Below are 27,819 nucleotides of genomic sequence, written 5' to 3'. Positions count from 1 at the left end.
TTTGGCCAGCTCCTCTCTCATGCCTCTGTAATTCCCTTTACTCCACTGTATTATTGATACTTGTATTCTCCCTCTTAAACTGAAAGATGAATTCTATCATGATCACCACCTCCTAAGGGTTCCTTTACCTTAAGCTCACTAATCAAATCTGGTTCATTACATAACACCCTATCCAGAATTCCATTTCCCCGAGTGGGCTCAACCATAAGCTATTCTAAAAAGCCATCTCAATGGCATTCTACAAATTCCCCATCTTGTGATCAAGCACCAACTTGATTTTCCCCCCATCTACCTGCACACTGAAATCCCCCATGATTACCTTAACATTGCTCCTTTTACATGCCTTTGCTATTGCCCACATTCTGGCTACTGTTCAGGGGCTCCTGAATTCCCATCAGGGTCTTTTTACCCTTACAGTTTCTTAACTTTACCCATAAGTATTCCACATCGTCTATTCCTATGCTTCCTCTTTCTAAGGATTTGTTTTCATTTTTAACCAACATAGCCACCCCATCCCCTCTACTTGCCTGCCTGTGCTTTTGATGCAATGTGTATCCTTGGATGTTAAGCTCCTAACTATGCTCTTCTTTTGGCCACCACCCAGTGACGCCCACATCATACCTGGCAATTTCTAACTATGCTACAAGATCATCTACTTTATTCTGTATACTGTGTGTGTTTGTTAGGCAAGATATGGAAACTCTGGAAGATTTTGTCTTCCTGACAAGTACATCTGATAAGTGTTAAGGAACGAGTGCAGCTTGATGCTCATACAGGAAACTGAGGAAATGAAAGATTAGAGCTACAGGGAGAAAGCCTTTTGACAAGGTGCCGCACATGAAGCTGCCTAGCAAGATTACAGGAAAGAAACTAACACAGTGAGAGCATTGGTTGATTGGCAGCAGGCAGAAGTGGGAATAAAGGGGGGGGGGCCTTTTCTGATTGGCTGCCCGTAACTAGTGGTGTTCCACGGGGATCGGTGTTGGGTACACCTCTTTTGTTACATTGTATTATCAATATTTGAATGACAGAACTGATGGCTTTGTGGCCAAGTTTGCAGATAATACGAAGATAGATGTAGGAGCAGGTAGTGTTGAGGAAGCAGGGAGGCTGCAGAAGAACTTGAAATGATTAAGAGAATGGGTAAAGTGGCAAATGGAATAGTGTGGGAAATGTATGGTTGTGTACTTTAGTCGAAGGAATAAAAGCATAGACTATTTTCTAAATGGGGAGAAAATTCAAACATTCCAAGGTACAAAGGGATTCCCTAAAGGTTAACATGCAGGTTGAGTCACTGGTGAGGAAGCCAATTACAATGTTAGCATTCATTTTGAGAGGACTAGAATATAAAAGCAAAGATATGCATTATAAGGTACTGGTAAGGCCTTACTTGGATAGGAGGTCAAAAACTGCTCACAGTACTGCAAGTACATGCCGACACTGGAAAGCATTCCGGGAATGAAAGGGTTAACATACGAGAAGTGTTTGAATGCTCTGGGCCAATTCTTGAATAAGGAAGGACTTCATTGAAACCAACTGAATGTTGAAAGGTCTAGATGGAGTGAATATGTCATACAGTGGAGGAGTATAGAACTAGAAGGCACAGCTTTGGAGTAGAGGGAGTTTTATTTAGATGAGGCGGAATTATTTAAGGCAGAGGTTGGTAGGTTCTTGATTAGTTATGGTGTGAAATGTTGTAGGAAGAAGGTAGGAGAATGATGTTAAGAGACAAATGGGTCAGCCATGAAGTGGCAGAGCAAACTCAATGGGCTGAATGGCCTATTTCTGCTTACATGGCTTGTTGGCTTCCAGCTTTTCACCCTCCCCTTTAGAATGCCTTGGACCCGATCTGAGGCATCCCTGAGCATGGCACCTGGGTGGCAATATGACATCTGATTGTGGACGTGAAACAGACAAAATCTGCTTTCTGCTCCTCTATGGAATCTTCTACCACTTCAGCACTGCTCTTTGTCCCTACTTTCCTCTCTGAGCCATCAAAGCCAGACTTCTGGTCACTACATCTCCCCCACCCCAAACAGTATCCAAAACAGTATACTTATTGAGGAAGAATAGCCACAGGGGTACTCTGCACTGGCTGCCTATTCCCTTTCCCTCTCTTGACAGTCACTCAAGTAACTGCCTCCTGCAATATAGAGGCGATTACCTCGCTGTAGCTCCAATCTATCAACTCTTTATTTTCTCACATCTTCTGAAGGTCATTCAGCTGTAACTGCAATTCCTTAACAGTCTCTAAGGAGCTGCAGCTTGATACACTTCATGCAAATATAGTTATCTTTGAGACTAGAAGTCTCCCAGAGCTCCCACGTCACACGAAGAGCATACCACTCACTACCTCTGGACCCATTCTCAGCACACTAGTTATGTTCTAACATAAACAAAAAATACTTACTAGAAACTTAGTTAGAACCTTTGGTTGTACTTGCCCAAGCCAGAGGCCCACCCCCCTTTTTTAAAATATTAGTGCCACGCTAATTGCAGCTCCTGAAAAGAAGCCAAAAGCATCAGAGCTCTTATCAAACCTAGAACTGCATCACCAAACAAATGACCTCTGGTGCTGATTGCTTAAGAACTTTAAGGCATAATTAAATAGAATCTTTTATAATCGCTAGTCTTTAGATTTTCTTTAAAATGTCTCCAAAGGAGAGAGAAATGCTTCAAATAATCCGACAGTCTTTTGTCTAAAATGAGGGATTTGGAGTTTCATTTCAGAATTTCCCTCTTTAATACCTGCTTAAGCAGAAACCTACGTCTTGCATTTTCTGAACCAACAGAATCCTGGGAAATTAAAACCAATAAATGGCAAATCAAATTCTTTAACTTATGTCAATGGAAATTCATAGTAAATGATCATAATAATCTTTCTCAATTGGATAGTGCCATATTTTTCTTTTAAAAGAACAAAGTCAAATTCATTCAAAATACCAGTGCATGTTCCAATCAAGTGAACATACCTCTACTTTAAGACTGAAAATACAATACCTGCTGCTGACAATGGATGGGAAAGCAATTGATTTCAGTTTCTTTTCATCTGCTAAGGTCAAACAATTCTTCACAGTTTTTTCCAGTTGTTCTTCACATTTATCCATTCCCCATTGTGGGATATTACAGTGAATGATGAATTTGGCTGGCAGTCCAGGAGCCTGGCCCAAAACAGCTGTAATAGAAACAAAGAATTTAATACTTATGAACACAACAATCTCAAAATTGCTGGCAAGGCAGCATTCCAACTTCCTTAAAGGGTCACATGATCTACTCCAGCTTCAATTCCTTAAGTTCTGAAAACATAACCCGAGTCACTTTCCCTGTTCCAGTTAAAGACGGTGCAAGTATCACCCCTGAGTGTGCAGTTCAGATGGGAAATCATCAAATACTTATATTTAGGACTGCTACAGTTGAAATCCATAAGCAGCATCATTTTTAAGATGTTAAAAAATCTACCAATACTTATAATTGGTGGACCACAGACTATGGGGTACAGGTACGGTTGAAATGCAGCTGCTTTAGACATCCACCCCTGACTATCCTACTGGCAAACATAAAGTCTCTGGAAAATAAAATTGAAGATCCCAAGAGCAACACTACAGTACCAGAGGGGCATCAGGCATTGCTGTGCACTTTACTATATAGAAGCAAGGCTGTAACCCACCATTTTGGACACAGTGCTACATTCCAACATTCAACCCAAAAAGTCAAGAGGCTTTTCCCCCAGGGCTGAAATGGCTGCCACAAGAGGGCAAGAGGTTTAAGGTGTTTGGGAGTAGGTACAGAGGAGATATCAGGGATAAGTTTTTTTTTTAAATGCAGAGAGTGGCGAGTGCATGGAATGGGCTGCCAGCAATGGTGGTGGAGGTAGATACAATAAGGTCCTTTAAGAGACTTTTGGATAGGTACATGGAGTTTAGAAAATAGAGGGCTATGGGTAACCCTAGTAATTTCTATAGTAGGAACATGTTTGACACAACTTTGTGGGCCGAAGGGCCTGTTTTGTGCTATAGGTTTTCTATGTTTCTATAAAGGCATGTCAACCAATTCTTAAAAGGTAGAATTGGTGAAGTATGGTTTATGATCAACTGCTCATAGTGCACAGCTGCCCACACTTGGCTGTACTTCGACTCCCAGCATATAGGCAGAGACTAATTATGGCAGCACCTGTGATGAAGATCAAAGAGAATTCTGTCTCAGTCCTGATCACACGACTGAGAAAATCTAGAAGTCAAATGTCTTCTTTTTAACCTGTTGAGGGAGTTTTCCACCATCACTCTGGTAGTAGAGGACATTCAACCTTAGCCCAATGTCAGGTAGGCACTGGAGGAGCTGAGCACCGTAAGCCATAGGCATGAAACGGCACACCTTGACATCTTCCCTATCATCATAGGGGATTTCAACCAGGTCAGCTTGAAACATAGAAAATAGGTGCAGGAGTAGGCCCTTCGGCCCTTCGAGCCTGCACCGCCATTCAGTATGATCATGGCTGATCATCCACCTCAGAACCCTGTACCTGCTTTTTCTCCATACTCCTTGAATAAGTCTCTAAACTACCAACATTTTACCTGTAGAACTAGAGGAGCTAGTACACTTGTCTACTGTTATACCATGATCAGGAAAGCTTACAGTACCATCCCACGCCCATACTTCAGGCAATCCGATCACCCGGCAGTACTTCTACTCCCAGCATGTAGGCAGAGACAAAGTACCGCAGCCGCAGTGCTGAGCACCGAAAAGGTATGGTTAAGGGAGGTGAAGGAGAGTGCACAGGACTGGTTTCAGTTGGTGGACTGGGCAAGATTCAGGTTCAGATTCGGATTCAGATCTTTGAATTTGAATCAATACGTTACAGTTGTCACTGATATCAAACATATCAGACATACCTAAACCAAAAGCCATGGATGAACCAGGAGATTCATAATCTGTTGAGGGCTAGATCAGGTGGCATTCAAGACTACTGATCCTACTATTGTTCTGGAACAACCTATGAAAGGTTATTTTAAGAGCAAAACACAATTCCAATAGAGGTTGGCAACAGAATTGTATGCATGTATATTCTGGCAGGGTTTGCAGCCCTTAACTTTCTAAGTGAAACCTAAGATCATGAATATCTGTGATACTTCATTTCTAGGTGAGCGCAATGCCTTTTACTCATACTTTGAAAGGGAGAATAAAATTACACCAGAGCAAATTCCTGCAGTATATGTTGACCCTTTGCTCTCTGTCGACGTTAGTACGTCTTTCAAGAAGGTGAACCCTCACACGAAATCAGGCCCTGATGTTGTACCTGGTAGGGCTCAAAAATGCGCCATCCAATTGGTGGGAGTCTTCAAGGACATTGTCAATCTCTCACTGTTGCTGTTGGGAGGTTCCCACCTGTTTCTAATGGGTGACCATACTAGTGCCCAAGAGCAAGGTAAGCTGCCTCAATGAATGTTGCTCAGTGCCACTAAAATCCACAGGTCATAGACTATCAGTCCTCATTGATGGATCAGCAATTTCGAGTTCCCAGGTGTCAATATCTCTGTAGATTTATCCCAGGCCCAATATACTGATGCAATTACAAAGGCTAGTTTTTAAAAACATAGAAAACCTATAGCTCCAAAGCTGTGCCGAACATGTCCTTACCTTAGAAATTACCTAGGGTTGCCCATAGCCCTCTATTTTTCTAAGTTCCATGTACCTATCCAGGAGTCTCTTAAAAGATCCTATCGTATCTCCCTCCACCCCATTCCTGCTCACACCACTCTCTGCGTAAACTTACCCCTCACATCTCCTCTGTACCTACTTCCAAGCACCTTAAGACTGTGCCTTCTCATGCTAGCCATCTCAGCCATGGGAAAAAGTCTCTGACTATCCACACGATCAATGCCTCTCATCGTCTTATAAACCTTTATCAGGTCACCTCTGATCCTCTGTCGCTCCAAGGAGAAAAGGCAGAGTTCACTCAACCCTTCCTCATATGGCATACTCCCCAATCCAGTCAACATCCTTGTAAATCTCCTCTGCACCCTTTCTATGGTTTCCACATCCTTCCTATAGTGAGGTGACTAGAACTGGGCATAGTACTGCAAGTGGGGTCTGACCAGGGTCCTACATAGCTGCAATATTATCTCTCGGCTCTCAAACGCAATCGCACCATTGATGACGGCCAATGCACCGTATGTCTTCTTAACCACAGAGTCAATCTGCGCAGCAGCTTTGAGTGTCCTATGGACTCGGACCCTAAGATCACTCTAATCCTCCACACTTTCAAGTCTTACCATTAATACTATATTCTGCCATATTTGACCTACCAAAATGAACCACCTCACACTTATCTGGGTTGAACTCCATCTGCCACTTCTCAGCCCAGTTTTGCATCCTATCGATGTCCCCCCTCCCCCCCCAAATCTCTGACAGCTCTCCACACTGTCCACCACATCCTCATCCAGGTCATTTATAAACATCACAAAGTAGGGGTCCCAGAACAGATCCCTAAGGCACACCATTGATCACCAAACTCCATGCAGAATATGCCCAGTCTACAACCACTCTTTGCCTTCTGGACCCACAAAGCAATGTCCCCTTGGATCCCATGCCTCCTTACTTTCTCAATAAGACTTGCATGGGGTACCTTATCAAACACCTTGCTGAAATCCATATACACTACATCTACTGCTTTACCTTCATCAATGTATTTAGTCAAAAAAATTCAATCAGGCTCGTAAGGCATGACCTATCTTTCACAAAGCCATGCTGACAATTCCTAATCATATTATACCTCTCCAAATGTTCATAAATCCTGCCTCTCAGGATCTTCTCCATCAATTAACCAAGCATTGAACTAAGATTGACTGGTCTATAATTTCCTAGGCTATCTCTACTCCCTTTCTTGAATAAGGGAACAAGATCCACAACACTCCAATCCTCCGGAACCTCTCCTATCCCCATTGATGATGCAAAGATCATCACCAGAGGCTCAGCAGTCTCCTCCCTGGCCTCCCATAGGAGCCTGGGGTACATCTCACCCAGTTCTGGTGACTTATCCAACTTGAAGCTTTCCAAAAGCTCCAGTGCATCCTCTTCCTTCATCTACATGCTCAAGCTTTTCAGTCTGCTGCAAGTCAGCCCTATAATCACCAAGGACCTTTTCCATAGTGAATACTGAAGCAAAGTATTCATGAAGTACCTCTGTTGCCTCCTCCGGTTCGAAACATACTTTTCCACTGTCACACTTGATTGGTCCTATTCTCTCATATGTTATCCTCTTGCTCTTCACATACTTGTAGAATGCCTTGGGGTTTTCCGTAATCCTGTCTGCCAAGGCCTTCTCATGGCCCCTTCTGGCTCTCCGGAATTCATTAAGTTCCTTCCTGCTAGCCTTATAATCTTTTAGATCTCTCTCATTACTTAATTTTTTTTTTAAACCTTTCGTAAGCTCTTCTTTTCTACAGCCTTTGTACATGACAGTTCCTGTTCCTTACCATCCTTTCCCTGTCTCATTGGAACATACCTATGCAGAACTCCACGCAAATATTCCCTGAATATTTGCCACATTTCTTCCGTACTTTTCCCTGAGAAGATCTGTTTCCAATTTATGCTTCCAAGCTCCTGCCTGATAGCCTCATAATTCCCTTTACTCCAATTAAATGCTTTCCAAACTTGTCTGTTCCTATCCCTCTCCAATGCTATGATTAAGGAGATAGAATTATAATCACCATTTCTAATATGCTCTCCCACTGAGAGATCTGACACCTGACCAGGTTAATTTCCCAATACCTTCCTGAACACACCTAACAAGCTCCATCCCATCTAAACCCTTTGCTCTAGGGAGATGCCAGTCAATATTTGGGAAATTAAAAATCTCCCACAACAACCCTTATTATATTATTATTATACCTTTCCAGAATCAGACTCCCTACCTGCTCCTTGATGTCTATTACTATTGAGTGGTCTATTTAAAAAAAAACACCCAGTAAAGTTACTGACCCCTTCCTGTTCCTAACTTCCACACACACCGTAGACAATCCTTTCATTACTTCCTCCTTTTCTGTAGCCGTGACACAATCTCTGATCAACAGTGCCACGCTGCCACCTCTTCTGCCTCTTTCCCTGTCCTTTCTGAAGTATCTAAAGCCTGGCACTCGAAGTAACCATTCCTGCCCCTGAGCCATCCAAGACTCTGTAATGGCCACAACATCATAGTTCTAAGTACTGATCCATGCTCTAAGCTCATCCGCTTTGATCATTAAAATAGACACATCTCAAACCATTGATCTGAGCACGGCCCTTCTCGATCAGCTGTCTATCCTCCCTTTTGCACTGTCTCCAAGCTTTCTCTATTTGCGAGCCAACCACCTCTTCCTCCATCTCTTCAGTTTGGTCCCCACGCCCCAGCAATCCTAGCTTAAATTCTCCCCAACAGTCTTTGCAAACTTCCATGTCAGGATACTGGATCCTCTGGATTGAAGAGCAACCTGTCCTTTTTGTGCAGGTCACACCTGCCCCAAAAGAGGTCCCAATGATCCAGGAAACTGAATCCCTGCCCGCTGCTCCAATCTCTGAGCCATGCATTTATCCTCCACCTCATTCTATTCCTATACTTACTGTTGCACAGCACAGGCAGTTATCCCGAGATTACTACCTTTGCGGTCCTGCTTCTCAACTTTGTTCTTAAATCCCTGTAATCTGTTTCCAGGACTTCCTCTCTTTTCCTACCTATATCATTGGTACCAATATGTACAACAACCCCTGGTTGTTCTCCTTCCCACTTCAAGATATCATGGACGTGATCAGAAACATCCTGGACCCCGGCACTTGGGAGGCAAACTACCATCCATGTTTCTCTCCTGCATCCACAGAATTGCCTGTCAGACTCCCTAACTATAGAATCCCCTATCACTGCTGCCATCCTCCTCCTTTCCCTACCCTTCAGAGCCACAGGGTCAGACTCTGTGCCAGAGGCGCAGCCACTGTTGCTTCCCCCGCCGCAGGGTACTCTCTAACCAGTCCCCCGCGGATAAGGAGGGCCAATTGTACTCTCTAGACAACATTCTGATGAATCTCTTCTGCACCCTCTCCAATGCCTCCGCCTTCTTTTTACTGTATATGATACTCCAGCTGCAGCACATCTTGCCAACTTTTAAACTCAATACCCCTCTGATGAAAGTATGTCAATATGCATTGTCATGACTTCTGTTGACACTTTCTTCAGGCAGATGGGGTGATGGGGTTCTTCAACCGTGTTTGGAATCTCACCTGGAAGGAAAACTCTGATCAAACCTCCGCTTGCTTGCAGCCATAACCACTCATGGGGACGTCTTCGGGAGCAAACCCTGAGGAAAAATCTGGAGCTGGCGTCTCCAAGGCAGTCCTACATTGAGTTCAAAACCGACCAGCAACTCACGTAACAGCTGCTGGTACAAAACTGCATCTGGTCCCTGGCCCATTGCTTTGGATTCACCAGCTGCGCATGTGAGGGGGGGGGGGGGGGGGTGGTGAGAGAAAGAGTTTGCTGCATGGGCAACACTCAACTTGTTCTCCATATCTTACTGCCCTGGTTTGGGTACTGACTTGTGTAGACAGTTAGGATGCAATATCCATATGGTCAACCCTGATCAACATAGGCAACTACATTGCACACTTTCTGAAAGCTATGATCCCAGGATTCTTGCCTTTTGCCATACAACATATGTCCCAATTAACTGGAATCCATCATGACCAGTACATTTTGGCCCACTTAAGTAGCTCCCTAATTAGCCAAAGTTTCATGGAAATAATTAAAAAGGATCCAGTAATTAATGTAAAACTGCATTAGTTGCTAATAGTTACCTGCTGTGTTCTTTCGAGTAAATAAACAAAATCAACACAGGCACCTTGTGCAGAAAATGGACTGCCTTCCTACAATGCTTTAGATGATTACATCCTTCAAATCTTTATTTTCATTTGTAATGTTCAAGATGGTTATCAATATCTTTGTAATTCCTAACTTGTTGTGAAATTTTTTTCATTTTCACTCTTGGCATTTCCCATTCTGAATTCTTGAAACTCCCAGTGAGCAAAACAGTTCTGTATTGTCTTACTGTTTATTTCTAGCCAACTATCAGTGATAAAAATCATAGCTTCCTGAACACAAACACATGCAACTGACGCTATAAAAAAATTAACTACTCTAAGCACAGTGTAGTGTCTAATGACCATGAAGTTGTACACAACTCACTAGTTAGAAACAGTCTCCAGCCCCAATTAAGTGGCAAATAAAATAAAATCCCAGCAATTTTTTTGATTTAGTTTTTGTTATTTGGAGTTGTCCAAAATAAACAGCTACTCTGTTTAACTGTTGGACCAACTAACTGGAACACATTGTATTTTCCCCTTGCATTTGCCCTGTCAACATTTATTACCTTATTAACTTAGGAGTAGATAATGGAAGCAGCAGTTAAGGCAGTCGTGTGCTCCGTATGCAGGATGTGGGAAGTCAGGGACAGCGCAATCGTCCCTGATGACTACACCTGTAAAAGGTGCATCCAGCTGCAGCTCTTGACAAACCGAGTTAGGGAGCTGGAGCTGGAGCTGGATGAACTTCGGTTTATTCGTGAAGCAAAGGCAGAAATAGACAGGAGTTTCAGGGAGATAGTCACCCCTAAAAATCAGGAGGCAGGTAGCTGGGTGACTGTCAGGAGAGAGAAAGGGAATAGACAGAAAGAGCAGAGCACCCCTGTGGCCATTCCCATCAACAATATGTATACCATTTTGGATACTGTTGGTGGGGACGACCTATCAGGGACAAGTTGTAGTGATCGTGTCTTTGGCACCAAGACTGGATCCTCAGCTCAGAAAGGAAGGAGGGAGAAGAGGAGAGCAGTACTGATAGGGGATTCGACAGTTATGGGGACAGATCAGAGGTTATGTGATAGAGATCGAGAATCTTGGATGGTCTGTTGCCTCCTTGGTGCCATGGTCCGCAATATCTCAGATCGAGTTCTCGGTGTTCTCAGGACAGAGGCTGTGCAGCCAGATGTTGCGGTCCATGTAGGGGCCAATGACGTGGATAGGAAGAAGGAGGAGGTCCTGCAAAGAGAGTTTAGGGAGTTAGGTGCAAAATTGAAGGACAGGACCTCCAGGGTTACAATTTCAGGACTGTTCCTACTGCCACATGCTACTGAGGCTAGAAATAGGAAGATAATGCAGCTAAATGTGTGGCTAAGGAGATGGTGCAGGAGGGAGGGCTTCACGTTTCTGGACAATTGGGCCTTGTTCCAGGGAAGGTGGGGCCTGTTCCAATGGGACTAACATCCTTGCCGGCAGGTTAAGCTAGATTTGCAGGGGGAGGGGAACCAGAGTGTTAGAGCAGACGGTGAGGTGGAGGAAGATAAAGGTCATACGAGGACTGCTTGAATGGACAGAAATCAAAGGTTTGTATGTGATAGAAATGTTCTCAGGTGCCAAACTGAAGAGACTGGGGAAGAGGCATCTGGTTTTCAAAAAGATAGGAGATAGGAGACAGCATGTGAGGGAGGATAGGCAGGTGATAGAGAAGGGACGCACGCAGACTGAAGATTTGAGATGTATCTATTTTAATGCAAGGACGTCGTGAACAAAGCAGATGAGCTTAGAGCGTGGATCAGTACTTGGAGATATGATGTGGTGGCCATTACAGAGACGTGGATGGCTCAGGGACAGGAATGGTTACTTCAAGTGCCAGGCTTTAGATATTACAGAAAGGGCAGGGATGGAGGCAAAAGAGGTGGGGGCATGGCACTGCTGATCAGAGATAGTGTCATGGCTGCAGAAAAGGTGGACGTCATGGAGGGACTGTCTATGGAGTCTCTGTAGGTGGAGGTTAAGAACAGGAAGGGGTCAATAACTTTACTGGGTGTTTTCTATAGGCCCCCCAATAGTAACAGGGATATCGAGGAGCAGATAGGGGAACAGATCCTGGAAAGGTGTAATAACAGAGTTGTCATGATGGGAGATTTTAATTTCCCCAAATATAGACTGGCATCTCTCTAGAGCAAGGGATTTAGATGGGGTGGAGTTTGTTAGGTGTGTTCAGGAAGGTTTCTTGACACAATATGTAGATAAGTGTACAAGAGGAAAGGCTGTACTTAATTTGGTATTGAGAAACGAACCTGGTCAGGTGTCAGATCTCGCAGTGGGGGAGCATTTTGGAGATAGTGATCATAATTCTATCTCCTTTACCATAGCTTTGGAGAGAGATAGGAACAGACAAGTTAGAAAGCATTTAATTGGAGTAAGGAAAATTACGAGGCTATCAGGCAGGAAACTGGAAGCTTAAATTGGAAACAAATGTTCTCCCTACTTGTACATAGTTCTTTCCTTTTGCTTGTTTTTTCTTTTTACTCTTTTCTATAAGTGTATACCTCAGATAAATAATTTGTGGAGATTTGTGATATATATATGATATATATGTACAATGTCTGAAATACATCTTATGGAAATGTTTGTTTGATAATGAACTTCAATAAAAAAATTACATAAAAAAGAAAAAAAGTAAACAGATGTTCTCAAGGAAAAGTACGGAAGAATGTGGTAAATGTTGAGGGAATATTTGTGTGAAGTTCTGCAAAGGTACGTTCCAATGAGACGGGGAAGTTATGATAGTGTGCAGGAACCATGGTGTACAAAGGCTGTAATAAATCTGGTCAAGAAGAAAAGCTTACAAAAGGTTCAGGGAGCTAGGTAATGTTAGAGATCTAGAAGATTATAAGGCCAACAGGAAGGAGCCTAAGGAGGAAATTAGGAGAGACAGAAGGGGCCATGAAAAGGCCTTGGCGGGCAGGATTAAGGAAAACCCCAAGGCATTTTACAAGCATGTGAAGAGCAGGAGAATTAAACATGAAAGAATAGGACCTATCAAATGTGACAGTGGGAAAGTGTGTATGGAACTGGAAGAAATAGCAGAGGTACTTAAAGAATACTTTACTTCAGTATTCACTATGGAAAAGGCCCTTGGTGATAATAGTGATGACTTGCAGCAGATTGAAAAGCTTGAGCATGTAGACATAAAGAAAGAGGATGTGCTAGAGCTTTTGGAAAGCATCAAGTTGGATAAGTCCCCGGGCCCGGATGAGATGTACCCCAGGCAACTGTGGGAGGTGAGGAAGGAGATTGCTGAGCCTCTGACGATGATCTCTGCATCATCAATAAGTCATGCCTTGATGTCAACAGCAATAATTCTCACCCCAAGTTTGAAAGTCTACGTTTCTTTAAGGACTGTTAAGAGCAGAACTATAATGCAATTTTTATATTAAATTGGTTTAATTATGTACTGGCAGAATGAAAAACTTGTCTTACATATCATTCATCAGATCAATTCATTACAATAGTACATTAAAGTAGTAGAATGGAAAGCCAAGGCACAAAAAAATTCTGTACTTGAGTATGTAATAAACCAATTTCAACACCTCTTAAACCTACTACCCTTTGCAAGTGACTTGCAACTAATCAAGATGAGGGAAGTTTCTGGAAGATCACAGCAGGGGCATACCTAAGCACCATCAACAAACCAGAGCTGGATAACCTGCAGTGAAGGAAATTCAAAAGCAACCAGCCAGGATCACCGCCAGTTAAAGCCTACTTTGAAGGCCGAGACTAATGGAACAAAGACTGCACAGGCCTAATCCAAGACAGAGAACAAACCTCAGTGAAGAGCAAAGATGCTCATATCCAGCCCAGGCATACAAAGCATTACATGATTAAGCATACATGCATGTATATATGCAAATGAAGTTAGGATCTGACTTGTGTCCTAATATTTGCCTTCAAAGTATAAAGAATCTGGGTAAAAAAACACTAGGTTAAGGGATATTGGACAAAATGTTCAGAAAGGTAGGAGCAACATCACATATGCAAAAATGAGTACAACACCCAAAGAGACATGGAAAGTACTGAGTTAAAGCAAATCAAGAACATTTAACCACACTTCTTAGAGGAACACTGCAAATTCAGTAAGCCCCAAACCTCAATTGATGCTATTAATTTAAAAATTTAGCTAAGCTCCCACTAACTTAACAAATTCATAAATAAATCAGATCCACCAAGTACTCCTGAGATTCAACGCTGTTCCATGAATTTCAGTAAAACACTACAGTACCACATAGCCAAACAGCAAGAAAAACATGCAGTAATCATAGAACACGAGAAAATCAACAGATGCTGGACAAAGTGATATACACAAAATACTGGAGGAACTCAGCAGGCCAGGCAGCATCTTTGGAAAAGAGTGAACAGTCAACATTTCTGGGTGAGACCCTTGATCAGCACTCTTCCTGATGTAGGGTCTCACCTGAAACATCAACTGTTTACTCTTATCCACAGATATTGCTTGGCCTGCTGAGTTCCTCTAGCATTTTGTGTGAGTAACCATAGAACTCTACTTTTAAATTATAAAATACAGAATCACTGCCTTTGATCTTTCTATATACTGTTGCCATCTCCCCTTCTGCAAAGTGGATATTGATGCAAAATAGAAAATTAACTCTGCATGAAATATTGAAACATTTGTAAAATGAGACTTACTTGGTGTCAATTTTAACACAATGTTAATAATTTCACTCATCTCAACCATCTTAGTATATCTGAAAGTACTTTCCTCACACATGAAGAAGCAGAGCTAACTAACTTCATTGAAGTTAGATGGTATTACTAACTTCAATCAACCACATAGGAGATAGTTTTTAAAAAAAGTTACAAGTTACTATTTACCTCCAGTTACTTCCAAAGGTCCATTAGATTTTCGGAGCTCTTTCACAGCATCTAAAAATTCCTTTCCCCCTGCTTTTTCCAACGCATTACCTGAAATCACAATTACTGGTTAGATGAGACCAACGCTATTGATAGTTATGAATTTGACAACTTCAAGTAGATCTATCTAATGGCAACTCCAGCTGCCTACTTCAACATGCAGAGCATCATAACAAAAATCTCATTACATCTTAAATTGAAGTATCAAATGAGCACAAGGCCAACTTTCTAAAAGTTCTTCAATAAAAGGACTTAATAATATGTTTGCCCATCTATCTTGGAAGGTTTATATACCTTTAATTTTGCTAACTACCCCAAGATGTCAAGCAAAACAAATACGACGAGCTAAGTAAGGAGATACTAGGCTTAATGGCCAAAAAATTGGTTTAAAATGAAGCAAGCTGTAAAACAAAACACATTAAATCATAGGCAGAGGGATTTGCAGTTGGAATTTGAGCTATAACGCTTCGCAGACAGAAGAAGAGGCAGTGTCCATTAAGGACCTCCAGCACCCAGGGCATGCCCTTTTCTCACTGTTAGAATCAGGTAGGAGGTATAGACGCCTGAAGGCGCACACTCAGAGATTCAGGAACAGATTCGTCACCTCTGCCATCCGAACACTACCTCACTTTTAAAAAATATGTATCAGTTCAGTTATGTTGTACGATTTTTAATCCATTCAATGTATGTATGAGGGGTGATTGATAAGTTCATGGCCTAAGGTAGGAGTCAATTTAAGAAAACCTAGCACATTTATTTTTCAACATAGTCCCCTCCTACATTTACACACAGTCCAGCAGTTGTAGAGCATATGGATCTTGGACCTCCAGAAAGTGAACGCAGTGGTGGGGGGGTGATTGTTAAGTTTGTGGCCTACAGTAGAAAGAGATGAGTTATGCAGCTTTCTTTACATGCACATGCAGTTCAACTCTGAGTGATAATGCAGAAATTTTGAAGTTAATAACTTATCTCCGTCTACCTTAGGCCGCCAACTTATCAATCATCACTCGTATACTGGAATTCATTTACTTTTTTTTCCTTCTATATTATGAATTGCATCGAACTGCTCTCACGAAACATGCCGGTCATAATAAACCTGATTCTGAGAATACTACGGAAGTACCTTCTAATCTATACATCTCTTTCCAGAAATATTTAATTACCTAAAAAATCTAACCAAAACAATGATTTATCAGTGCATTTTCTTTAATATTTGAAGGGTTTATTTGGCATATTAATAGGCAAATAACCTTACTGTTTGAGGGAATTTTTTTAAAAAACCATCATTAGAGCTGACAATCACGTAATTATATACAATATCTGCAATATCCATAGAATGCTGCCTGACTTGCTGAGTTCCTCCAGCATTTTATGCATATTGCATCTAATCAGCTCAAAGTTAATCACTTTTATATTTCAGTATTTTCAAGCAAATTTATATTATTAATTTCATGGAAGCACATCCAGCAGACTTAATAGTCATTAAAAAGCTTCCTTCTGGTATATGGAAATCTATTGCAGGCCCACTTGAACCAAAATAAAAATGAAAAACACATACCAATGTCCTCTTTAAGGTCTATTTCAGCATTTGTTGGGTTGATGATGCACTCAACCTTAACTGAACCGATGTTACTGATTTCACTCTGTGTCAATGACAGCTAAAAGAAAAAGAACATTTAGTAAACTGTTTAAGAGAAATTAGTAGGTCAGAATAGTTTGATTTAGAGAAACAGGAGCAGGAGAAACACATTGTGCAAGCTGCCATTCAAATCCGCTCTGCCACTCAATACGTTATTGTTGATCTTTTCAACCAATACCATACTGCCATTCTTTCCTCATACTTATTGATGTTCTATGACTACAAATCAATTTTAGTTTTAGAAATGCTTTGCACCTTGGCCACCACAGCATTCACTGGTAGAGAATTCTAAAAATTCACCAGTTTCTGAGAAATTTCATATCATATTTGACATTTCAAATCTTGAGAATGATACCCCTCATTCTGGAACTTCAATCCACCTAGGGGAAACATCCTTCTTGTATACAGCCTCTCAAGTTTCATCATACTTTTCAAATATATATTCCCCCTCTAATTCTTCCAAACTCTAATGAATAAATGGCTAATCAAGCCAATCCCTGATGTGACAGTCCCACCATCTCAAAAATAGTCTAGTGACCATTATCTGCGCAAATCTATCTTTTGTTAAAAACTCAACCTGAATACAACAGTCCAGTTGTGATCTCACCAAAGCCCTTATAAATGTAGCAAGATATCTTAACTCCTCGACACACAGCTTTAGTTACAAAATCAGATATGCCAATTACCTTTTTAACTACTTACATATTTGCTATCAGAGACCAGATATAAAGACACTCAGATTACTTTGTACATTGACATGTCCTGTTTAAGTAATGCACCTGCCATGTATTTGCCCAGTCATTTAACTTGTAACCTTTCTGAATGCTCCTCAAAACCCACATTCACAGCTTATTACAAAAACTGATACTTTGAAAAACTGCAATTAAATTCAGCTGTAACATATTATGCCAAATCCACACACAACTATAATAGGTATTGGTCCACAAATATAGAGTTTTGCTGATACGATGTGCAGTTCACAATTCCATGTAACCTAGAGGTTTGAATTTAAAGACAAATTTGAATTTAAAATACCACACTTCTTACCTTCTGCCCCAGGAAAAGGCTCTTTGTTGAAAGAATTGTGAAGCCTTCACCAGGTACATCATCTGATGTAGAACTAGATGCTCCTTCCTTACTGCTTACTATTCGTTTACCCTGATTTAAAAATAATTGAAAACTTCATTTCTTTATTGCTGCAATAATACAAAACTGTTCCTTAATACAGACCCAAGTAAATTACCAATGAGAACATCAAACACAATGACCTTGGTAGTATATTCATTTTTCTAACAATTGTATGATCTGCTAACTTTTGTACAGAACAAATGATATACAGTATTTGGTAATAAAAACTATAAACCTTTGATGGGTTATAGACGTTCTATTCTGCTGAGATTAAATCACTGGCTTTCTATTTGTTTGTATTTAATTTTAATCCAGGCAGAAAGACAAACCTTGGCAGAAAATTAGTGTGTACAACATTACATTTTATGAAAAAAAGTTATTTTAAGAGCAGAATATTTTCATGAATTTTGAGAAGAATTCTGCCCTCTTGTTAAGCAAACAGCACTTCCATGGGTAAAATCACACTGGTTGAATGATATGATTTCACTTTCAGGCATCAATACCAAATCAATTCCCTTTTGGATCATCATTTGAGAAATTAGGTCATAAAGAAGTACATTCTAGCAATTCCATCTTCAGGTTCGCACCATCCCATGGTCCCATCACAGGTCCACTAATCTTGCGCCAATGACATCCAATTCCCCACAACTCTTGGCTTTCCTTCTCTTGCTTATTTGATACCAATTTCAGAAAATAAAGTCATGACTGAAACAAGGTATGGGAAATCAACTGTGAAATTTCTCTTCACTAATGTACTCAAGCTAATAAACTCAAAATATCTGAATAGCAATTTAGGAAAAAAAAGAGCAGCAACTTAGTCATAAATTGTCTAACAACAATAAATAATCTCCAATATTGGAACTGTTGCAACTAAAACCCATATCAAGTTTACAAACCTGCTGCACTCATTTCTTGCCCCATGTTAAAATTTCCCATTTTTAAACAGTAACAATGCAGGGTTTTAACCTACTGTATGTAAGCTGCCTCAATTATTCAATATTTAAGGATGAGATTTTAAATTAAATGACATTTTAAATATCGAAATTAGTTTAGCCAGTAACCTACACTTCCATGTGTGCGCATTTTAAAATCTTGATTATATATTCTAAAATTTAAATTAGCAATACTTTTACCAAATTAATTTTTTCTGTAATATCACTTTAGCTCCTCACTGTTTTGATAAGGGATGTGGAATATCAAACCTGAAAATAAAAAGTAAAATGCAGAATTTACACTGGGGTATATCTGTTACTTATGTTTGGTTTTGCAAAATTCTAATAATGTGACATAATTGGGACTTCAGCAGTTACATACCAGATTTTCTGGATCTCTAGATATAATTTCTATTAATTCCCCAATCTAATACACTTTCTAAAAAGATGTTACACAGTACTGCAATACGTTTTGCAGTGAAGGCAAACGAGTTTAAAGGGAATGTGGGAACCAGAGCCCTGGAGAGTTGGGAGTGCAGAAACAGATTCAAAATAGTAGGAAGGGAAAGGAGGGAACAGCCCCCCGTGAGGCGGCAGGGAATATTGCAAACACTGTTGAGCCAGATGTTAAACATCAGAATATCCAAATTGCTGGATTGCTGAATAGTTTTACCAGCAGCACAGAACACAGAATTAACGCTTCTAAATAACTGGCTAAGATGAAATACTGTAGTGCAGTAAGTGCACCTCTCACAAGAGATCAGAAACTTGATGCTCGAAACATACCTTTCTGGCTGATTTGGATTTTGCAGCCTTTTTGATAGCTGATTTCTTAGCAGATTTTTTGATTGGAGATGGCTTCGCTTTCTTTGCCTTCTTTTCTGATGGTGTAGAAAGAATGGTTTCCACTTTACTTCTGGCACCACGTTTCTTTGCCAGTAGCTCAGGATGAATTCGGGGCAGCACACCACCACTCGCAATTGTTACTCCCCTTAGTAACTAGAGGCGCAAAAGTAAGAGTGCATAGGCATAGCTTTTCAAAACGTTCTTATTCTTGCAAACTACATCTCAAACTAGTAAGTTTCCAAATAAGGGACAGTCAATTGTCGGTTCCTTTATACAAATGGAACACTTCATGGGAAGATGCACTAATGAATGAAATATTTGATTTGTCTACTTAATTAGATGATTCAATTCAAAAAATTAGATGCAAATTTATTAAATGAAAAGGGTAGGGTATCTAAGATTTCCAACACATTATTGTATCCTTCAGTTGCTCTAATATAGCCAATTTATTCATGTAAATTCTAGTTTGCAGAAATGTTGGTAATTATACATTTAATACACCAACCATCAGTCTTGTTAGTAATGGTACACATGTTCAGGAGAAATTACAATTTTTCTTGTTGTGACTGATATAAATTTGAAAAAGGAAAAGGTATACAAATAGCTTTAAGAAATTGAAATGACTACTTTTCTGTAGTATTTCTTTGATAGGAATGCATAAAACATCGGTGCCAGGGATCTTTTACATACATTACAAGCAAAAGAAGCATATCCAAAAGTGCAGAACTGACCATAAATTCAAATTCATTGGGGAAATGGAATCAAAATTATCTTGATTCGTAAATTGCATTAATGGATTACTTTTTAAAAAAACTTACACTCACTCAACAGCACATCCCTTCAATATCTGTCTGAATATACAAGAGCCCTTCACGAAAGGAGCAGCTAGGTCAAAGACAGACATGTAGCAACCCTCAGGAGGAGTTTTCAGTATGATGAAATTGCACTTAGAAAAGTCAGTTCAAGTCCAGATACATACATCACAGAACCTGCCAGAAATCAGTATAACCAGTAGGTGTCCTTCATACCTGCTTAATTTCTGCTTTTTTTTATTTTCAAAATCCTTGTAGAATCAAACAGCACAGAAAGAAACATTTCATGCACACACAATTCTTATGAAGGTCCTTCTAATGAAAAACCTATAACGTTAAAAGCTTCTCCTTCCACAGATACTGTCAAACCAGTTCAGTGTTTCTAGAATTTTCTGTCTTGTAGCATCTGTGATTATTTTTTGATTTTCACACAACACACCCTGAGCCAACCTATGATGCAGTCTGTTTAACCAGACAGGATTTGTCCAACTTACCCCCACATCTCAAACCTGGGTTGGTAATTAATCGGCTACTGTAAAATTAACCCAGCACAGATAATGACAAGAGTCAAAAATATGTGGAGGGAGAGAGCAGGGGTTGCTACAGGAGAAGAAAGGAGTAATGGACTGCTGGGAATGCTCTGCTCGTATCCAATAGACTGTATAATGTCCTACTCAGTTGTCATAATAGGTTACCTTTTTTAAAAAAAAATTCTCTCTCCAAAGCCTTCCTTGAAGAAATATTTTTCATATTTGAAAGTTAAATAAATAAAAATAAAACACTGCAAAAATAAAACAATAAATTTCAAATAGATCAATATAATTAACACCACCAGCTTTACCTGATTTAGTTCTTCATCATTTGCTACTGCCAACAGAATGTGCCTTGGAGTTATTCTACTCTTCTTATTATCCCTGGCTGCATTGCCAGCCAGTTCCAAAATTTCAGCTGCATCGAGTACAAATGTTAAAATGATTAGGTTAAAACTATATTAAAAATTTGCTCGAAGAGTCAAAGTAACATATCCCAAAACAGGCAGATCAATTCATTTCCTTATAAAATGTTTAGCTTTTAAACTATCAACTAACTCGTCTTTGTGCTCTAAATTATATATTTTTACCTGCCAGGTACTCTATGACTGCGGCCAGGTAAACAGGTGCTCCCATCCCGATACGGTATTTGAATGTTCCTTTCCGCAAATAACGCATCATTCTGCCAACAGGAAAAATGACTCCTGCTCTGGCTGAGCGTGACAACTTGGACAGTTTCTTTTTTCCACTTCGAGCTGACATCTTGCGATTTGTGGGTTAGTAAAATACCACCTATAGATCTGAAAATGCAATAATCAGTCACTTAGACACGGGATCTTGCAGCACAGCAGGATACTTGGGTCATCGAGGATATACCAGATTTCATCACTCTCTCCCCTCCCTACCCCTTATTTTCTGCAAATATTTGAGTACTAGAATTAAATGAACTCTTTAAAAAAGTTTAATGTGCATGACTTACGTCAAAAATTAAATTCCTTCTAACACAATCAAACAAATTTAACTGTTTCATACAAGTTTATCAAAATTAAATGGCAATAATTGGAAAAAGTAAGAAGCTGAGCAATTCAGTTCATATATCAAAAAGACATGAAACAAGAGATAGCTAATTTGACAGTAATTTTAGAGAAATGGTGAAGAGCAATGCTTATCTATCACCCATGGTTTTGAAATATCTATTTTAAAATGCTGGGACCAATATTCTGCATTAGTATTTCACAACTGCAGATCTTCACCACAATTCTGCAGCATTTTGAATCTCCAGACTTCAAACATTAATTTGAATTATTAGACAAAGGAGGAAAGCAGTCACTTAAAATATAAGTAAAACTCTAGGTATCCATTCAATAAAAATGGAAATATGAATACTCGGACAAGTTTTGCTGTAGGAAACCAAAATATCAAGAAATTTCAAAATTACAAACTGTAAGTGGCTGAAGAATCCAGTCATGAATGGTTACCATTATTGTATTCTCTACTAAAATCATTGCTTTATATTTTAACCCATTTTCCTTAAAAACACAAAATAAGACAATCAACCACAAAATGATTAGTGAAATTATTTTAAAGTTTACTTATTTTACATACTACCATGTGTAAACATGTCAATCCCCAGGGCATTCAGAGATTCATATATACAGAAACTGGTTACAACTAGTAATTTCCCAATTAACATAGTATTTGCAGTCAGTAAGGCCACTTGGTCCAAACAGGCCATGCTAATGTTTATGCTTCACACAATCCTCTCATCCTTTAACTACAGCACATATCCTTTGTTTCACCATCTCATCTTCATCAAACTTACTTAAGTTACTTAACTTACACTAACCCACATTATATATATTAAAATGCACACTTCTTCCCCCCCCCCTTAATTCCCTATTATGTCTGAATCAAGCTTCCCCAGTAGGTGGAAGGATTTTTCCCCCCCCACTGCTACCTTGTGAAACCCCCACATTTTTGTTATGTCTTATTAGATTGTCACAGGATACTCTAGAGAGCCTTTGCCAATTCAGTCTATCTTGACTGGTCTGAACTTTGTCATCACACTAATAAATATTCCTTGCACCTTCTTCAGTATTTCTGTAGGACAAAACTCCACCTTTTTTTCCAGAAGTGCTATTGAACCAGCATGTTAACTTTTGAGTTCTACAAAAGGATATTGTCTACATATCAACATTCAGTAAACTGTCAGTCAAAAACCACAGATGCTGAGAATGTGAAATATAAACAGGTAAAAAAAAATGGAAGCACTCAATAGGTAATGCAGCAGTGTAAAACATTTTTCTAGCACTTTGTTTTCTTTCAATGGAATTCACTTTGCAGAAGTATTTTACGTTTCAACTTTTTCTACTACAGGAGACAATTTCACACTTGTTTCCCACCTGTATGGGTTATGAGTAAACATGGGATACGTTATACTCAATCTCCCAAAGTTGATGTTATAAATACTAACCAGAGTACTGAACCCCTGAAGCATTTTACCCCCAAAATAGCCCATTTATTTCTACTCCATTAGCAGAATTTCACTCCACAGTCTCACTACCAACCTCAGCAACTTTGATTAAAGTATCACATCAAGTAGCTTCATCTACTGGTTCCTCTATCAGCCCTATTAGTTACATCATTTAACTAAGTGTCAGTGGCCTTTCATTGAAGTGCTGACATTACCAACCCAGGATATTCTAAATGTCCTGATATACCCTTATCAGGTTAGCCGGCCAAACATTCTCAAGATTTGTTTTCTTAAGCAGTTGGATCTCATTCGCTGCTTCCCAAGTAGAACTATTATGGAATACAAGGAGTTCTGAAAGGTCAAAACAAATGCATCCATGCTGTGCTTTGGGGCACCTGGACAGGGATTTAATTTTTTTTTGAAGATTCTTGAACTAATATTAGTTTTAAGTGTTCCACTCTTCTTCTGGGATGTTTTTTTTTGCCTAAAAATAGGATTTCAAGTGTGTCAGAACTTAAATGATAGTCCATATAGCAGTCACAGAACAGCAAGAGAAAGGTCTCATGGAGATGATAATAAATGTGGTAATAGTAGTATAGGCTTAAAACCCCTTCTGTGGAGTGGTTTGCTCCAGATGAGTCATAAGCCAGGAACAACTCATAAATTTTGAGGCAGGCCGACCAACCAGACCGTGATTACTCAATGCAAATAATTTTTTGCAAAACGTGTGAACAGAAAAGAGACAACACATGTTCACACAATCCTGATCATTGAAAACTCACAATGGCAGAGTGCGCGTGTTTGTACAAGGCAATGATGTCACAGTGATGCAGCTTCAAGTGCTGATTCTTATATGATGCAATGATAGGTTTTTTATTGAGAGTTCACTTAAGTTCACAGGTTGCACACAAAAGCTCCAAATTTTGTTGACAATGTTGGAAACTACAGTTTGTGATACCATTAAGTGTGAATGACAAAGTGAAACATCATCCATGTTGAGATGAAATGCATACAGATGGATACAAATATCCCTGGAAATGATCACGAGCGCAATCTGAACACCAATTCAAACAAAAATTGATTTTGTATGTTTGCACTAGAAATAAGGTGTCCAAATGGATCCAACTCCTAGGCTATTCTCTCCAAGGCAAAGATAGAAAATTGTTTTCTTCTATTTTACTCGTGAATCATTATTTCTCTCATTACTTACACTAGGGTTTAAAAAGTGACAATTTCTATTGGGAGTCTCTGAATTTCTACTGAAAGGCAATTAAAAAGATGTCTAAAATTGACCCCTTTTCATGTAAACTAATTTTATTTATTTGGTTCTCCTCTTATGTATCAATATTTAAGCATATATTGGTAATGTATTTTGATAAATGCAGAAATTAATGCTTTCCTTATTGAACTTAAAAATGAACGTTGTCATTTTGTTGTTCCTCTCATCTGAGCCTTAAATAACCCAATTGTTCTTCTTTCAATGTCAGCATAATTGAAGTTCACGCAAGGGCCTCAGAAACCCAGGTGATGTAATACTGTCTGCACCTTGCAGTAGAACAGTGTTGCACTGGAACAGGCCCACTGGTCCATGTTGTCTGTGGTAAACATATTGTTCAAACTTCAAAGTAAATAAATGATCAAAGTACATATATGCCACCATATACTATTCTGAGATTTGCTTTCTTGCAGGCATTCACAGTAGAACAAAGAAATACAATAAAAATCAGTGAAAATCTACACACACAGACCAACAACCAATGTGCAAAAGACAAAACTGTGCAAATGCAAAAACCAAACACACAAGTAAATAATACTGAGAATCACACATTAGTTTTGTGTGGAATTAAACAAAACCTCTTCTGACTCTACATGATCCACACACTTCCACTTCCTGCACGTGTCAAGCAGTTTCTTAAAACTTTTTTTTTACAACAGTAAAATATCTGCATTACTTTGTTCAACTATCTGTACCTGTTTTACCACCTGTCAAATTATCCACAAAATGTTAAAATACTCAAATTGAAGATAAAGCAATTCATCACTTCACAGCATATTTAGATTCGAAACAAAAGAACACACTTCCTTGAACAAATTAGCAGTAAAACCCAGTAATTCTCAGAAAATTTTACCAAAGCCTTTTAAATGCCAACTTGGAATCTAAAAGTTCTACACTGATTTCAAAAGTCAAAACCAGTACATTAAGAAATTGCATTTTCAAAAGAATACATTGCGTAAGGGCATTCTCCAGATTATAATGCTGACTACCATGCCACTCTGAACGGCAGTAATTAACTGAAATATGCATCAACAAGTTGTGGGCTTCCAGACCTGCACACTGAAACTTGGAAAGTACAGTACGGGGCTGGATACAAGTGACATATCCCATTCGTTTGAATAGGCTTGATGACCTTCAAAAGCTTCAGGTGCTTTTTCTAAATTTTAGCTAATGGTTTCAATTAATTTACATTTTTAAAATGACCATAAATGCCTTTTTTTCATTTTTATGCTCACTTGCACTGTTTTTATTCTCTTTGATATCTGAGGTCACATCAGAGGCAATCTGTATGCCACCCATGAATCACTTGATTCCTCAGCTTGCTCCACCTCATGGCATGACTGCAGCGGTGTGGTTATTTTGTGCCATGCATTCACAAAAATGTGTGGCCACAAGCATCCCACAGGATACAAGCACAAGATCAAGGACATTTCAAATCACCTCTTAGCTGACATATTATAATAGGAAAGCAATACAGATTACCTTGACTCTTAAAATTGTGTTATTAAACCGGTTGATTAGGTTTTAAAAATATAGCATTTACATAAAAGCTAGGTGTAAAGAAAAATGCAACTAAAAAAACATCAGCAGTAATGCAATTTTCATTATAAAGAAAAAAAATACCCCCAATTCAATTAAATTTTTAGCTCAGAAAGTTCAAAAGTAAAAGTACGTATCATCATATGCAACCCTGAGATTCAATTTCTTGCAGGATGAAGAGTCCTTGAAAGTGAATGTATAAGTTGTGGGAACATGTCAATGATGGGGCAAGTGACATTACCACCTCTGGTTCAACAGCCTGATGGTTGAGGGGTAATAACTGTTTCTGAACCTGGTTATGAAGCTCCTGTACCTTCTTCCCGATGGCAGCAATGAGAGGAGAGCATGACCTGGGTGATAGGGGTCTCCGATTATGGGTGCTGCTCTCCTGCAACAACACTTTGAGAAGATGTGCTCAATGGTGGGGAAGGCTTTACCAGTGATGCACTAGGCCACAGCCACAAACTTTTGTAAGATTTTCCTTTCAAGGGCATTGGAGTTTCCATGCCAAGTGTGATGCAGCCAGTCATCATATTCTCCACTACACACCTATAGACATTTATCAAAGTTTTAGATGTCATGTCAAATTTTCATAAACTTCTATGAAAGAGAGGTGCTGCCATGCTATCTTTGCAATTGCACTTGCATGCCAGGTCCAGCACAGGTCCTCTGAAATCAAAATACCGAAGAATTTAAAGTTGCTGACCAATATTCCCCCTAATTTGTAATGACCAGTGTGTTCAAAGATCTTGTGCTTTGCACAATAATGTGTACTGAATAATTTCTTCAATAAAAACAGTATAAATATGCCAATTCTAAAATCCACAGATAAATCATTGCAAACTCCACATTGTCGACCCTGTTTACATCAGAAACCAGAAAAGGAAATATGATTGTGTACAAATCTGATGTTAGCTCATCTAGGAGGGGCAAAACTCCCGATTTCAAACCTCCGCTGCTTTGCGGCTATACCCGCTCACTGGAAAGACTTTGGGAGAAAACCCGGAGGAAAAATCCCGAGTCGGAGTCCTGAAGGCGGCTGACTGCTGTACCCAGCACCGGCACGGCAACTCCTGCGATGCTGCTGGCGCCAAACTGTACCGACTTTCATCGTTCCTTTGAACCGGTCATCAGCGTGGGGGGGGGGGGGGGGGTCCCACTGCATGGGCAACAGACGGATCTCCATATCAACTCTGCCCTGGCTTGCGCCCTGGAGAGGCCACTCCAGCTTCGCTCCAGTGACTACCAGAAGCAGAGTACCCATGGTCGACCACGACCGATGGAAGCCACACACTACCACAATAAAACAGACTCAACATGCCAATGAGGTAGTGGGCGACAACCCTTAGTGCGCAGTTTAAATTCCATCATGTGCCAGTAGCAAAAGATAAGTGCATGTGCACAGGCGCACACTTTAGAGGGAACATTGTTGCTGACCCTGTCTCTGATCCCCTGATGAGGACTGGCTCATGGACCTCTGATTTCATTCTCCAGAAGTCAATTAATTAGCCCCTTATTCTTGATGACATTGAGTAAGAGGTTGTTGTTGGGATATTTTCAATCTCTCTGCTATATGCTGATTCTTCCCCACATTTGATTTGGCCTATGACAGTGGTGTCACCAGCTTTCTTAAAAATGGCACTGGAGCTGTGCTTAGCCACACAGCCATAAGTGTAAAGTGAGTAGGGAAGGAAGCTAAACACATGACCTTGTATTGCAGCTGTGCTGATGGAAATATGAAGTTTTTTTTTTGCCAATCTGAAGAACTGGAGCCTGCAAGTGAGGAAATCAAAAATCCAACGCACCAGGAGGTATTCAAGTCAAAGTCTTGAATGCCAAGCTGTAGTCAATGAAGAGCATCCTGATGCATGCACCTTCACTGTCCAGATA

General features: G+C 39.9%; 1 protein-coding gene across 2 annotated transcripts in view; it reads right to left on the bottom strand.

Annotated features, from left to right (window-relative positions):
* Nucleotides 1-27,819, bottom strand: part of LOC132379002 (core histone macro-H2A.2) — a 39,591-nt gene that overhangs the window by 7,741 nt on the left and 4,031 nt on the right. For both annotated transcript variants that reach the window (XM_059946433.1, XM_059946434.1), the window contains exons 2-8: nucleotides 21,232-21,441; nucleotides 20,953-21,059; nucleotides 19,240-19,452; nucleotides 17,441-17,551; nucleotides 16,313-16,412; nucleotides 14,716-14,805; nucleotides 3,001-3,175 (exon numbers count right to left, since the gene is read on the bottom strand). In XM_059946433.1, the coding sequence (XP_059802416.1) occupies nucleotides 3,001-3,175; nucleotides 14,716-14,805; nucleotides 16,313-16,412; nucleotides 17,441-17,551; nucleotides 19,240-19,452; nucleotides 20,953-21,059; nucleotides 21,232-21,403 (968 nt within the window). In that variant the 5' untranslated portion in view covers nucleotides 21,404-21,441. The remainder of the gene's footprint in view (nucleotides 1-3,000; nucleotides 3,176-14,715; nucleotides 14,806-16,312; nucleotides 16,413-17,440; nucleotides 17,552-19,239; nucleotides 19,453-20,952; nucleotides 21,060-21,231; nucleotides 21,442-27,819) is intronic.

This window comes from Hypanus sabinus, chromosome 21 (assembly GCF_030144855.1).
Source record: "Hypanus sabinus isolate sHypSab1 chromosome 21, sHypSab1.hap1, whole genome shotgun sequence".
NCBI lineage: Eukaryota > Metazoa > Chordata > Chondrichthyes > Myliobatiformes > Dasyatidae > Hypanus > Hypanus sabinus.
The sequence above is the reverse complement of the archived record's forward strand: the minus strand, read 5'-3'. Positions and strand labels throughout refer to the sequence as shown.